This window comes from Prionailurus viverrinus, chromosome F2, assembly GCF_022837055.1.
Source record: "Prionailurus viverrinus isolate Anna chromosome F2, UM_Priviv_1.0, whole genome shotgun sequence".
Taxonomy (NCBI): Eukaryota; Metazoa; Chordata; class Mammalia; order Carnivora; family Felidae; genus Prionailurus; species Prionailurus viverrinus.
Window position 1 is genome coordinate 57523946 of NC_062578.1, and position 16356 is coordinate 57540301.

General features: G+C 34.1%; 1 protein-coding gene across 2 annotated transcripts in view; it reads right to left on the minus strand.

The window, feature by feature from the left end:
- The window catches only part of CSMD3 (CUB and Sushi multiple domains 3), a 1270863-nt gene that overhangs the window by 267778 nt on the left and 986729 nt on the right, over positions 1-16356 (minus strand). For both annotated transcript variants that reach the window (XM_047842282.1, XM_047842281.1), the window contains 2 exons: positions 14277-14464; positions 1481-1675 (listed from right to left, as the gene is read on the minus strand). In XM_047842282.1, coding sequence (XP_047698238.1) covers positions 1481-1675; positions 14277-14464 — 383 coding nt within the window. The remainder of the gene's footprint in view (positions 1-1480; positions 1676-14276; positions 14465-16356) is intronic.

Genomic DNA, 16356 nt, shown 5'->3' on the forward strand with positions numbered 1-16356 from the left:
TCAGTTATAAAAATGCTGGTCACGACCTAGTGAATTGATTTTATGACTCACTGGTGGTGACCTATAGTTTAGAAAATCTGCTCTAGATGATATCATCTCCATGTCAGTTTTGTACAATGCATTGGGATCATTCAACTGATGAGGGAGTCTGTGGTAACTTTCCAAAGTGATATCATAGTTCTTCTCTCCTTAATGAACTGTTTTTTTGTCCCACAGTATCTCTGTCCTCATAGACTTGTATACAAGTATATGATTTTTCAACATGCAGTATTATTTTATTTAGCTATAAAATCCATCTCCAAAAGCTTGAAATAAAAATTTCCATGGTCTGCAAATGAACTGTGCATCGCTTTATTTTAGAATGTCCTGTTTTTCATTAAAATAATGTTTCAACCACTGTGTTGGACTTTTCTAACACTCAGATGTGCACTTTAGAAAGAACACGGGGTACTGGTTCCATAAAGTGACAAATTGGTCCTTGTTGTGAAAAATCCTCCTGGTATTTAGCCAGAAATATATATTCATGAACCATCATCATCACAACTCCTTCATTATTCACTGGGGACTCCCACAATCTTCCCTCCTGTGTCCACTGAATCATCTTTTCAAAATTCTGAATAGGCTGTTCATTTACTGTGGCTAAATGCTTAGCAAATTCCACACCCTAAGTGAAGGTGCCATCTCTGTTTCTGGTGCCTCTTCAGTAACTTCCTTAATCTCAAGAACATTAAGTGTCTTCCTCTTGAATATATTTTTCCTAATGTATTTTTCCTAACTTTTTCTAAGATCAGCAGTCTTCTCCTGGCTATGATCACTGTCAGTTCCTGTATCAAGTTGAAACTGATGCACTGGTCTGGTACTAACTCTAGCGGTGGCAGTTACATATCTGATATGATGTTACTGAAACTAATTTTAGGTCTTCCTCCATTTTACTGTGTCCTTGAGCCCTCCCCCTGTTGTGAGACCCGCCTCAGCAGCTCCAACATGGTTTTCACTTCTAGGCAACTTTAATTTTTAGGAAAAATGTGTAGTTTGGATAAAGATTTATCACCAGTTCTTGATCATATTTAAGTCACTGCATTTATCTATGTTGTTGAAATGTCAGTTTCAGTGTATTAGTTCTTCCTTTACTCAGCCAGTATCTTCTGAGCACCTAATTTTCTCAGGCGCTCCTCTAAGTCCTGAACATAGAATAGAAAAAGGCAATATCCTTGTGCCCGGGAGCTTGCTTACAATAACGTGTGCATTGCTTTAGAGACACCTGGGAATATAAGTACTTTCCCAAAACCATTTCTTTAATGAATCCAATTTAAAAATCCTTGATAAAATCTCTGCCTGGCCTATATCACACTTGTAGATTGAATGTTAAGTGGTCAATTTTTAAAAATATAAAAATGGGTTTAAATATTTCCTGATTCTGTCTAAAAATAAAAGGTCAGACAAAAAAAAATATATATATATATATATATATATTTCTTACCATGACAACTTGGTAAGGCTCTATTCCATCCAGGTCTTCCATCATCTCCCATGATACAGGTGAGTGTCGAATAACCTTGAAGAACATAACCAGCATCACAATAATAGGTGACTGTTGACCCTAATTTATAATCCATTCCAAGTCTGGTGCCATTCATTATATTGCCTGGATCAAAGCAGGACTCTCGAAGTTTTGCTGTAAAACAGTGTTGATATAAAATGAATTGTTGAAAACATTATTTTCCACGAAAGTTTTACTATTACTTCATTTCTACTTCTAAGCAGACGGGAAAGCACCAGCACTCTGTCCGCTTCTGTTTGTGGGCTCAAAGTACAAAGTAGCCCATAATCATATGTGACACTTTGCTAATTCATATTGATAAGTAAGAGCATAAAATTCTTCACTGGACTTTTCATTAAAATTAGTATCTAATATGCAGTCAAACATTGGGTGTTAGAGTTTATTATAAATTGTATGCAATAATATTTTTAATGCATACATATTTTCAATGAATTATTTTGGAAAAGAAGCAGGATTTATTTCTTTATTTATTAATGCTTTATTTAAAAGTTCTTCCTCCATATAAAGGACACCCATTCCCTGTGACTGAACCTAGAAATGATACTACCACCGGTGTTGAGCTCAGCTCATTTCACCACTGGTAGGAAGGTGAAATCATTTATTGTAACCTACCTCCTCTAGTCACCTCCCATGTCTACCAGAGGTCTGTCTATCCATCATTAAAAAGCAGCAAAATCTTTATGACATCCAAGCCATGATCTTTTTGGACAGAGAGTCTATGTTAAAGCCAAGTGTTTTTAAAGCTAACACAAATTTAAAATTAAGTCCATTCACAACAAAGGAACGAAGGAACTAAAAGTTCTCTGTGCACCCCGATAGTGAACTAAAGAGGATGACAGAACATTTTGAAAACATGTAGAGAAACACAAAGATCAGTTCATCCATTTTGGGGAATAAGCTCTAATACAAATTGTTGTTAACAGATCTGAGCAATGCCCTAATATTTCCATATTAATATTATTATAGGTTACTTAAGAAATAATACAAAAATGTAAGGGCCATCACAATTTCAGGATAACAAATATAATTTTCTACATTAGAATTTATTTTATGTTAATGGGAAATCAGGAGGTGGGTGTATCTCTGCATATGACTCATGGAATCATTGGAATTTAAGTCAATAATGTCTTCGTGTTCGGCTATCACAGAAATTATTTTATTATCATATATCCAAATCTTCTTACCTGCAGTAGTAGGAATATATTTCTTCCACTCATAAAACTTTACAAAATTCAAAGTACTTCAACATTCATAGAAAATGAGGAGAAATTTGTGTTTTATAAAGAACACTAGCAAGATTTCTCCCAATTCAGCTAAAGAGGCAATGGCAGAATCAACCGTTTAAATGATTTTAATAGAATATCAGAGGAACGAAGTTCTGCTTTTTTTCTTTCCTTCTTTCCAACAGGTACTTAAGAACCCACACTACCCAGTGAACTTTGGAAATATAGCAGTGCACATTCAGAATATATTTTGGCCCTCATGGCATTTACAGCTTATTAGTTCTATTAAATGAATACTTGTAACTCTCAAGAGTATGACATATGTGGATGCATTCAGGAACCTTCCTGGAGAACTGACATCTAAGCTGAACATGGAGAGAGAACGAGCTCACTAAGTGAAGGACAAGGCAGGTGAAGGAAACAAGTGTGTAAGTTGGGGAAACCTGATTCCTGAGTTTCAGTCCAAATCTAAATAACTTAATCATTTCCCAAGTGCACACACACATGTGCACACACACACAAAATTTGCACCCCATAAATTATACTCAGAGTTCACGATAAAAATTACTTCTCAATCAAAGAACTTATATTTCTTACTAGGTAAAATATTCCCACAATACCGTTTTCCAGAAACAACAAGCAGTGTGAATACTACTTTCCCTTGAGGGAAAAGAAAGAATTGAAATTGCTGTTTAAAAGGATTCATCTCTTTGGCAACCCTAACCATCTAATATTCCTCTTTTAAAAAGTTTGCTTTTTTCTTCTCTAAAGTTTTCCCAATAGTTTCAGTGACATATCAGTGAATCTGTACTGCAAATGTCCTACTTTTTGAGGAAAGGGAAATATGCCAAAAAGTTAAATATATTGCCTCTGCAACAATTTTATATTGCTAGCCTCATTTTGAGAGGATTCATTTACCTCATTACTATGTTTACCTGCTACTTTAAATCCTTGGTGACTAGCTGTCTATGGATAATACTGCCCTTGTTTATTTCCATGCCTGCCATAGCAATTATCTGTAAATTTTGAAAATGTCTGGAGAATCCTTATGCAAAGGTCTAGGAGGTAGATGGAAAGGTAATTTTAGTTTTTGAAAAAAAAAATTGTGAGGCAGACAAGTTGATAGTATTATTTTTATGAATAATTAATTTTATTTACCTTCATAGTAGTTTGCCTACTGAATAGATCCTAGGCTAAAGTCTCCCTTGCCTTATATTCTCCAAAAAAAGTACCTAAGAAGTCTGCTACAAGATAGAAGTAAACATAAGACAGAAAGCTTATACCTTACCTATGGCTTTTTAAAAAAAATTTTACAAAACATTTCTTTACAGAATTTTTCCACCAGCAATGAAAATATCCTAAATGCTAGAGCACCTGGATGGTTCAGTCAGTTAAGTTTATGACTTCGACTCAGGTCATGATCTCGCGGTTCATGGGTTCGAGTCCACCATCAGGCTCTGTGCTGACAGCTCAGAGCCTGGAGCCTGTTTCAGATTCTGTGTCTCCTCTCTCTCTACCCCTCCCCCACTCACACTCTGTCTCTCTCTGAAAAGTGAATAAACATTAAAAATAAAATAAAATATGGGGATGCAAGCTGGTGCAGCCACTCTGGAAAACAGTACGGAGGTTCCTCAAAAATTAATAATAGAACTATCCTGTTACCCAGCAATTGCACTACTAGGTATTTATCCAAGGGATACAGGTGTGTATTTCGAAGGGACGCATGCACCCCAATGTTTATGGCAACACTATCGACAATAGCCAAAGTATGGAAGGAGCCCAAATGTCCATCGATGGATGAATGGATAAAGAAGATGTGGTATATATACACAATGAAGTATTACTCGGCATTCAAAAAGAATGAAATCTTGCCATTTGCAACTACATGGATGGAACTGGAGGGTATTAATGCCAAGTGAAATTAGTCAGTCAGAGAAAGACAAATATCATATGACTTCACTCATATGAGGACTTTAAGAGACAAAACAGATGAGCATAAGGGAAGGGAACCAAAAATAATATGAAAACAGGGAGGGGGACAAAACAGAAGAGACTCATAAATATGGAGAACAAACAGAGGGTTACTGAAGAGGGTGTGGGAGGGGGGATGGGCTAAATGGGTAAGGGGCATTAAGGAATCTACTCCTGAAATCATTGTTGCACTATATGCTGACTAATTTGGATGTAAATTGAAAAAAATTAAATTAAAACAAATAAACTAAAAAATTTAAAATAAAATATCCTAAATGCTTAATGAAAAAACAATTTGACATTAGGAACCAAAACTGTGGTTTAAAGAAAATTCAGTTGGAAAAATTAAAGCTTTACTATGTTTCTGTTTCCATTTTATTCCTGAAAACCTATGGATGTTGAGATCACATTACATATACTAAGTGTAATATCTACAACACTATGAAGTTTATCATACTTTGAACCATACATAGGTATGTGTGTTGAGTTCATACTTAGTGACTGATTTATAAATAAATATTTTCTTTTCTGGGAGAAAAAGAAACATACATATTTTTGTTGTTAAAGGCATTTTTACTTCAAAATTTGTTTCCACATATAGCTATATGCTCGCTAAGGGACCATTATTCTGAATAATGTCATCTTGTGGATAATCAAAAGTGGTTATATGTTATTTTTGATCTTGAAGGGTAACCAAACTGTATAATATCCAACTGCCTGTTATTTCCAGGATGGTAGACATGTGTGGATGGACATTTATCTGCTGGCATGATTTCAGAAACTGAGAACTAAGCTCCCTTCACGATGTATATGCATTATAATTCCCTCATCTGATCATACTCAGTCCCCAGAGGCCTCCCTATTGTAGGCACGAGCGTTCACTTAAGGCCGGCTACAGGTGCTTTTAGAGAATAAGGATGAGCCATACATGTATCTCTTTTATTTTGGGAAGTATTACACAATTGACCCCAGACTACCTCAGGGTAATAACTGAAATGTAATAAGTTGCTCTATGGAAAAAAAATGGTATGTTAATTTAGAAAGTAATTTATGATACTTTTCAGGTTCTTAGAGCAGATGGCTAACTTATACCGTATATAAACAGTCAGTCATAAGTCTTTCACTGTCCATACTGGTGCCTATAAATTGACATTCCCTGCCAGCTCAAGCACCAGCTACCAGCAGTTTCCCTCCACTGGCACAAAACCATATATTCTCTCTCCATCAGAATCAAGACATTTTGTTAAAAGAATACAAATTTTACTACTGTATGGGCCACATTTGTATAAATGTTATAATTATAAATTTTTAAGACATACTTATTAACATTATGATCTAAAATGGTCCTAAAGTTAAAACAATGCAAATGAGAGTACTGTTTGAACTCTAAATATTTATTCAACTGTAAATCTGTTAACGTTGTATCTCATTAAAATTACAATGGAGACTAGGCCTGTCTGATTTAAACTCTTTGTGAAGACATTGCTTTATAATTAGCCAAACACCTCCTTTCACCCCCAGACTTCCACTTCTCCACTCCAATTTACTATTTTCTACCACATAAAGGCATATCCACAATTTGCTTTACATAAGCAGAAAGTAGTATTCCTTCCAGAATCCTTGTTAGCAGGCTTGTGTTTTTGCAACGTTCACATACAGGATTCGTTCATTGCACAACTATTGTGTGTTTGCACACAAACAAAACTAAGATTCATTATCTATCTTCAAGGGGGAAATGGAAAGATAGATATGAAGAAGGCAATGATAACTATACTCTGGTGTGAGCTCTAATAGAGGTAGGGGTTGTTTTTAAATTAAAAGCCTACCAAAAACATTATGGATTTAGAGTGAGTCAAGACTTTAAAACTTTACTTTTCAGTGCCCACAGAAACCAACATGCATAAGTGAAGGTATGGAACATGTATTACAAATGACAAAGGAAAAGCTTTTTACTATTCCAGGCCTCAATGTATATGTCAGTTTATTTTGGGGGTGCATATTTTATAAAAATTCTGAGATGTTTGTCTTCGGCAGAAAGAAATATAAGGACCGATTTATTAGCTTTAAGAAACAAAACAATTAAAGAGATAACATGTTTTGAATAAGGATAGGAAATAGGGAGGCTGATGAAAAAAGGCAGACCCTGGAGACCCTGAACTGGGGCATGGAACTTTCCTATGGATGAGAGTCCAGAGAATTAATTAGGTTGGATTTGGGGACTAGTATGAACTTAACACTAACATCAGCAAGAAATACTGTCTGGAGTATAAAAATAAGACTTCATGAAATTGTGTGTAAGTAGGCATCAGTGTAGTAGCTGAGCATCGTAGGGAGTAATTGCAGGGTCCAGGGAGAAAGACTGAAGTTCATGGAATGACTATGTATTTCTCTCTGTTTGACTTTTATATTTTTATTTGCTTTTACTCTAATAGTAATAATAATTTATATCATTTTCTGCAACTATTTCTAATGTATATATTAATGTTCTATTTTAACGTTTATTTTTGACAGAGAGAAAGAGAGAGAGAGAGAGAGAGAGAGAGAGAGAGAGAGAAGAGAGAGAGAGAGAGAGAGAAAGAGAGGCAGAGAAAGAGGGAGACACAGAATCCAAAGCAAGTTCCAGGCTCTGAGCTCTCAGCACAGAGTCCAATGTGGGACTCAAACTCAAAGACTGTGAGATCATGACCTGAGCAGAAGTTGGATGCCCAAACGACTGAGACACCCAGGCACCCCTCTGTACTCTTTTTAATAGTCTGATCCTTAGCTTTGCCATTTGTAAAATAGGGATAGAGATACTTATCACTTATTTGTGTTAGTTTTAATATTTCTGTTGCATTTATAAATGGTCCTGCTCATGGGAAGGATAGAGAGAATTCATTAAAAGGAACTAATCATTGTATCTAGAATATAGTAGGTACCTAATGATTAATTTTATCTTTTAAAAACATTTGCACTTGTGGTCCTTTTCCTATGACAACATAAATCTTAGGAATTTTGGAAATTTTGGAAATGATGGGACATGGAAATGGATCAAGCTGGGAAATAGAAATGGATAGAAGTTAGTTAAGAAAAAGGAGAGTATGTTTTATCTCAAGTGTTTAATTATATGGATTTAGGAATGGCTACCTGGAATGTTAAGTAGAGAAAGGATTGTGAGGTTAATTACAGTTTCCACAAGAAAGAATGCTGGAATCAGTTAGTACCACCTGCACTAAGCATGGTAGTATTTGTGGAATTTTTCCTGTATCTTTTATCCTAGAGATCTATGGACATGTTTTACAATAGAATCTAGCTTTACTGACTTGATTACAGCTTTCTTGTTTTTCTTTCCTTCTTTTCTTTCCTTCTTTGCTTGCTTCCTCCTCTCCTCTCCTTTTTCTTTTTATTTATTTAATTTTTTAAATTATTATTTATTTTTGAGAGACAGAGCGTGAGTGGGGGAATGGCAGAGAGAGAGGGAGACACAGAATCCAAAGCAGGCTCCGGGTTCTGAGCTCTGAGCTGTCAGCACAGAGCCTAATGCGGGGCTCAAACTCACAAACCGTGAGATAATGACCTGGGATGCTTAACCAAGTGAGATGCTTAACCAACTGAGCCATCCAGGAGCCCCTCTTCTCCTTTTCTTTCCTTTCCTTTTTCTTTTGTTTTCCTCTTAAATAGGTCTTCTTTATAAGCCTGTTAGCTTGCAGATATAAGTAGCTATTCCTAAAGAGCCAAGTTCTCCTTATAAAATGCAGGACAGAGATGTATCTCTAAGATTTCTTATATTTCAGTAATGTTATTATTCTAAGATTCTAATTATGACTTGATTTCAAAATGAGAAGACACCTCTTTAGGTTGCTCAAAATCAATCAATCAAATAATTACCAAAATTATGGTGTGTAAGCACTTATTCTAAGGTACTAATTGTATACTGGTGAATAACAGAGATCTTGCTCTTAAGACGCTTGTATTTTAGTATATGTGTAGGGAGTTAGTGGAGTAAATGGGAGTGCAGAGAGTAAATAAGCGAGTAAAATTAATTGGCACTATTTCTAAGGAACTCTGATGCAAAAAAAATCATAACGCTGTGGTATTAGGACAAGTTTAGAATTATTGATAATAAATCTCTGCATTTTAAGACTTTTGCAAATCAGGTAAAGATGTACTTAGAAAAAAAACATAGCCACGAAAGTTCATATTAGAAGAGAAAAAATGCGGAAAATTAGTAAGGTAAGTATTTATTTCGATAAACCTGAAAAAAGAGAAAGCAGAGATGCAGAGAAAATAGACAGGAAGAAATACTATTACTAACACAAGAACCAAACGTTAATAAAAAACATACAGCAACAAATAAAGTAAGAAAATACTGCAAATATTTTATGTCAACAATTTGAAAACTTGGATGAAAATAATTTTTAGGAAGCCGACTTTCAGAAATCAAAGATAAAGTAGAAAATCTGGATAGATTTATAACCACTAAAATTCTACTACCTCAGATCACCAAGTCCCTAGTTCTACAGGGAAGTTCTCACAAATGTTTGAGAAACAGATGATCCCTATCTTATACAAATTATTCTAGATATTAGAAAAGTAAGAATGCTCCCAAAGTTGGGGGATTGTAGAGTCTTGATCAAAACTAGACAAAGACAATTATATAGGAAGGAAAATCTATAATGTAATAAATAATTTTATAAGATTATTTTTATAATTTTATAATATTTAATTTATACAAAGGAAAACCATGTGATATTTTCAGTAGCTGATGAAAAAGTAGTTGATGAACTTCAATCCCAGAATGATTAAGGAATTTTTAGTAGATCAGGAATGGAAGGGAACTTCCTATAATTGATAAAAAAATATATCTAGATAGTGTAACATTTTGGATAAGCATGTCCATTGTGGAGCCCAATCTGAATCAGATCTTAGCTCTGCCACATGACTAGGCTAATTACTTAACCTTGTGCTAAAACTTTTTCATTCAGAGTGGTAAATGATTTTTATATGTAAATAACCTTGAAATGTCTCTGAAAACAATGAGTTAAAAAATTTCAGCCCTTATTAACATCGCCCCAACCAATAGAAAATACTTAAAGGTAAAACACTAGATGAATTTGCTGTAAAATCAGTAATGACAGAAGAATGATGGCTACCACTGTTTAATTTGATATGATACTAAATTTTTTGCCCTGATCATTAAGCCAAGGGGGTGTGGGGCGGGGGAGTGTATAGACTAGGAAAAAACAAACAAACAAAAAAACCCCAAAAAACAAACAAGAAAAAAGAAACAGAACTGTCACTGGGTACACAGAAAATCCAAAAAAAATCCATTAAAAATTATGATAACTAATGAAAGAGTTAAGAAGTCTTGCTAGATACTAGTTATTACAAAAATCCATGCATTAGCAACAATGAATAAAATCTAATAATAAAAATATCATTAATTACAATGGAAACTATAAGCCATTTAAGATTTAGATGAGAAAACTTTTATAAAGAAAATTAGAAACTATTACTGAAAGACAATGAGGAGGTTATGAATAAGTTGAGAGATATGCCATAATGATAGTTGAAAAGACTAAGTATCAGACATCAATTTATTCCAAATAATTTATAAATACAATGCAGTACCAATGAAATTCAAGAGGCAGAAATAACTTAATTCTAAAATCTAAATAAAATTTAAAAAGGTTAATAGAGACCGGGACAATTTTGCCTACCTCATGTCTACTTATTTTAAAGCTATAGTAGTAAAATTCAGAGAAATCTTGGCTTGGAATAGATAAACAGGCCAATAGAACAGAATAGACAAGTCAGAAACAGTGATAGAGAGACTTGCTATTTGAGAGCAGTAGCATTGTCTTGTCAAGAAATGGTGGTAGGACCATTCACACAAAGAATAGAATAAAATAAAATTAGATTCCTTGGTTACAGAAAAATACTCCACACACATGAAAAAGATGAAAAATGGAAGGCAAAGCTTTAAAACTTTAGAGCAAATTGAGGAAAATGCCTTTATGAACTCCACATGAGGAAACAAAATGCCTTTTTTAAATCAAGGCATAATAATGTTTCAAGGTTTCATAGCCTTCACAAACTATGAAGAAAAGGAAATGATAAATATAGATATTGACTTTTAAAACTTTTATATAGCAAAAGAAACCAGAAAGAAAGTGAAAATGCTTGCCAAAGATGGTATAAGATTTTTACTACAACATGGAACATGAATAAAGGATTAATATCCATAATACAAAAAGAATTTCCTATAAACAAAACAAAAAGAAGAAACAGGCAACCTACTAGAAAAATGTGCAACAGTAGAAATATGCAATTAACAAAAAGGGAACCTCTGTATAAAAATAGGAAGAAGATGTTCAGCTTAATAGTAATTACAGAAAAGACAATAAAAATGACCATGAGATACATTTAATACTCATGAGGCTGACAATTTTCAAGCGTGACAAGAGCACTGGATTTTCAAAAGTGTGGGGTTCCTTAAAATCACTATCTTGAAAAGATAGTGATAATGCTGCAGGTTGCAGCATTATTTACAATAGCCAAAACATGGAAACAACCTCAGTGACGCAACAGATGAATGAGCAGAGAAAATGTGGTGTATCTATACAATGGAATACTATTCGTCCATGAAAGAAGGAAATCCTGCCATTTGGGACAAATATATGGACCTTGAGAGCATTATGCTAAGTGAAATAAGACTGACAAAGACAAATACTGTGTGATCTCACTTATGTGTGTAACCTAAAAAGACAAACCAAACTCATAAATGCAGATAACAGACTGGTAGCTGCCAGAGGCCAAGATGGAAGTTGGATGAAAGAGGTGAATGGGATGAAAAGGTACACACTTTCATTTATAAAGTAATGTATGGCATGGTAACTATAGTTAACAATAGTGTATTGCATATTTGCAAATTGCTAGGAGAATAGATCTTAAAAGTTCTCATGAACACAGACACAAAATGTATAACTATATGTAGCTACACATAGTTGCCTAAACATTGTGGTAATCATTTCACAATATACACATATATCAAGTCATTATATTGTACACCTAAAATTAATATAATTTATATGATGTTATGTGTCAATTATATCTTCATTTTTTAATGTGAAGTTTCTGAAATTCTTTCCTTGATGTTGAAAATATAAATTGGTATAACCTCTTCTTTGAATAACTAGGCAATATGGAGTTAGTCAAGAGGTTTATAGTCTTTGACCCAATAATTCCACTCCTGGGCAGATAGATACCTTAGAGACACTCTCACAGTTATGCTCAAGAAGGCATGCAAAAGAATGTTAATTTCATCATGATTCATTTCTGGTAGTGAAAAACTGAAACAACATGTGTTTATCAGAAAAATCTGTAAATTAACTGTGGTACAGTCATATGATGGAATATCATAAAGAAATTAATGAACTAAGTCTACGTATCTCTATTATTGATAAATCTCAAAAACAATGTAAAGGGAAAAAACAATTTTCCCAAGGATATGTACATGATGGAAATAGAACATTTTTATCAAAACAGGATGAAGGATATGTACATGATAGAACACGTTAAAATACAGGGGCGCCTGGGTGGCTGAGTTGGGTAAGTGTCTGACTCTTGATTTTGGTTCAGGTCATGATCTCACAGTTCATGGCATCGAGCCCCATGTCAGGCTCTGCACTTCATGTACATCCAGCTTATGATTCTCACTCTCCTTCTCTCTATCTCTCCTCCACTCTGTTGCTTTCGCTCTTAAAAGTAAGTAAACATTAAAAAAAGAAAATATTAAAATACCTGTAATCATACATTCATGGAAAAAATAAGTAACATATTAAGAATTAGGAGGGAACTATGATCAAAAGGGCAGGACTAAAAATAGTCTTGATTGCTCATTATGGTCTGCCTGGATAGCCAGCTAGCTTGGTCCTACCCACTGTATAGTGTGGAAAGGCTCTTCCACATAGAGAGATTAGTTTTGTACTTAAGTTCAACCTGGCATAAGACCAATGCCTCCTAACCCATTGTTATAAGGCCTAAGCTTCTCCAGAGGGTTTGGAGCAGCTATCACGCCTAGGGCCCCAATAAATAGCTGGGAACCCAAATCCTCATTGTCTGGTATCAAACACCTTGTAAATTCTTCCACTGACAAGGCCATTTTTTTTTCTTTTTACTTTCCTCTATAAGATGAGAGACTCACAGAGGGCTCAACCTTTCCACTATAGTGAAATCCACACCATGTCCATGACGAGGAGATAACTCGACCCTGGCATGCATTTCCAAATTTTGTTGGAGATATAGGAGGATTCCAAGCATCCATATATTGTTAATATGTGAGTTTTCCCATTCCCTATAAAAGATTTCCTTAACCCATGTCATGTAAAGTTGTGTAATTTACCTTTACTTCTTTTGATAGACCTGAAGAGACACACCCTTGTTCTACAGCAAATGCAAAAGGAATTTCTAGTGTATATATAATATTATATTTTTTAAGGCAAGAAAAGAGACATCTGAAGCAAGTGTGACACAATATAAAGGTCTGTCAGATTAGATGGTGGATAATTTGAAGTTTGTTTTTTTATCCTGTATAATCTTCAGTTATTGAAAATAGTTCATAATGAAAAAAAGCGAGGTGGCAAGTAACAAATCCAAAATATATCTTTTTAGAACTCAAATAATATGATAAATTATAGGTATGTCCTTCATAAGCTCAATTATTGAAAAAACAGCAAGTTTTAACTTTAAACAACTAAGACCTATTTATTCTTATAGTCACTGGGCATAAAAATTACGAAAAATATATTAATAAATATCCATTGGGGTGTCTGGGTGGCTCAGTTGGTTAAGCGTATAACTTCGGCTCAGGTCATGATCTCACAATTCATGCGTTCAAGCCCCACATCAGACTCTGTGCTGACGGTTCAGAGCCTGGAGGCTGCTTCAGAGTCTGTGTGCCCCTCTCTTTCTGCCCTTCCCTGCTTACTCTCTGTCTCTATCAAAAATAAATAAACATTAAAAAAAATTAAAAAACCACATCCATAGGCATTGTAATATTGATTCCTCTAAATACTTGAAGAAATACTCTAAAATATTTTAATTATCACTATATTTTACTCTCCCTATTCTGAATGTTGACACACTTAAATATCTTTAGACATTTTCTGAAATGGAATTATCAGTATACTTTGTTCTCCTTATCACTGAAAGTAGTCTCTGAACAAACATGAACAAATCTTCAGCTTCCAAAAATTTCATCTTTTTAAAAATATTTTGTGGTCTTAGCCAACTACCACAATGTACTAACCGCTAACTTGTTTGCCTGATACATTTCCTTCGGTAGGAATTAGGGAAATGCTAATTTCCTTCCTACTGATAGGAAAAGTCTACATTGAGAGCTCTTCTATGAGATCAATTGTAGGCAGTCTGTACTAAGACATACACATATAACTAACCATTGACAATGACCAACACAGAATTAATCTCCTGTATAAAATACACTCTAAATCATGCTGCAAAAATCAAATGTTCACATTTACCTTTATATTCTAAATGAAATCCAGTGTAACTAACAGATCCATCACTCCGAAAAGCCAAATGCATGGTATTTGAGCTGCTCTCTATTCTCTCTGGTAACTTGCTGTCTTGAAAACTTCCAATCAGTGGGCTATTACTGTCTGGTCCATCGTATATGTAGAGGAAGTCATAATTTGGCTCTATGCTAAAACTAAAAGAAAAAGAGAGAGAGAGAAAAGGAATTGGAATGGTTATTGCTGAGGTATTAAGTATAATAGTCATATAATCATATATTAATTCAGTCAACATCTTTAAAAATAACAGACTCTGCCAAAGTAAGCTAACTTGAAAAGTTACCTGGCAACAACACACTGAATATGGATATCAAAACAGTAGAAAAGAGAAAGGACACCTTGATATTTTCAAATATTTGTAAGTTGGCCTTGTGTCTACAAGGAATACAAATGATAGTAAGGCAGTTTATCTAATGAAAGGGTACAAGGTTTGAAGTCAGAGATATAAGTTTAAGCCTTGCTTCTGCCCTTGTTAGCTACATATCCTTATGTAAATTACTTTATATCAATAAAATGTGGAGGACAGCATCTATTTTGAAAATTTTTCACCCAGATATTTTGCATCATGAAAATGTAACCTTTTTCCTTTGTCAATGGTATTATTTGCCTTGAACTTCAAAACTTACAAGCATATTTGCTGTTTAAAATTCAGCTCTACCTAGCAGATTCAAGCAAAAGTTTGAAATACAAAACTTACATTTAAATTACTCAAATGAAGTACTGAGTATTGTATTTGGTATTATTTTCCCCCAGGGTAATATATTTTCTTCCTCTAGAACTTGATGTAAGAGAAATCAAACCCACACACTGTTTGTCAAAATTAAATAATGTGTAAATAAGGACATTTTAATGTGTAAATTATTCAAGTCAGTGTTTTGAATTGTAAAATTTGCATCATAAATTTGCTTACACAACCTTCAAAAGTATGAGAATTGTCTCAGAATGATTACAGAATCCATATATTTAGAAAGCAAAAGACCCACAGTCATTTGTTTCTCTATTACCTAGTTCATAATGTGACAGAGAAAAAGATGGACTCAATTGGGTCATTAAGAAAAGTCAACAAGTTCACCATATAGAATAAAATCGGTAAAGCTTGCAATTGTTAAACATCCATCAGTGGAGAAACTATCTTGTCAAGTTTTACCATCTTTGCACATAAATAAGAAATTTGGTTAGGTAAGAAATGTTCTTTCCAAATCTACTGGATTTACAGAGGTTAAGTTTCCACAACAATTCTAATCCTTAACACGTGCATGTATAAGGGACAGGATTCCAGCTACTTTACTGGTGCATTAAATGGTGGTGAAGAAAGACTGGTAAAATGCAGACGTTTCCAAACTTTCCATAAATAAGGAACCCTGTACCATGAGATAATTAGGGGCCCACCACATCGTTCTGTCCTAATTTATTTAGTGTACCTTCACACATCTAAAGCAATTGCTCTTGTAAGCTTTCAGTTGATATGTGGCCTAAAGTTTGGTAACTTTGGCTGTAATATAGCAGAAATCAGAGGAGAAGACTTTATTTTGTTATTTACTACCCTTCTTCTGGGATAAAACACAAACTTTCTAAACTTCATCTCTTTCCATATTAAGATTTGATCAGTATTGCAACTTTCTTACCTATGTCACTGTTGGCTGAATCACTTGAAACAGGTGCTTTCTAAATGATATGATGGTTATGTATTATCCTTAGAAGCCCCATAAGCCTATTTAACAATGGACTATCGTCCATTTTTTAAAAATTTCTAGTTTAGGCTTAAATATTTCAAAATACTGTTTTAAAACTTCTTTAAAAGTGAGAGTAAAACAAAGAAATATTTTTAAGGAAATTTTAGAATCTTAGCTGTAACGACTTTTTCTTGAAAAAAAAAAAAGAGTGCATTCTAATAGTACCTCCTATTTTACAAGGCAGTTTTATAAATATTAACTTGGTCTTGTCAATAATCCTGTGGTATAAGGAAGGGATTATCATTTTCATTTTCCCAATGAGTATGCTAAGTAATCTGCGTAGGGTCACATAATAA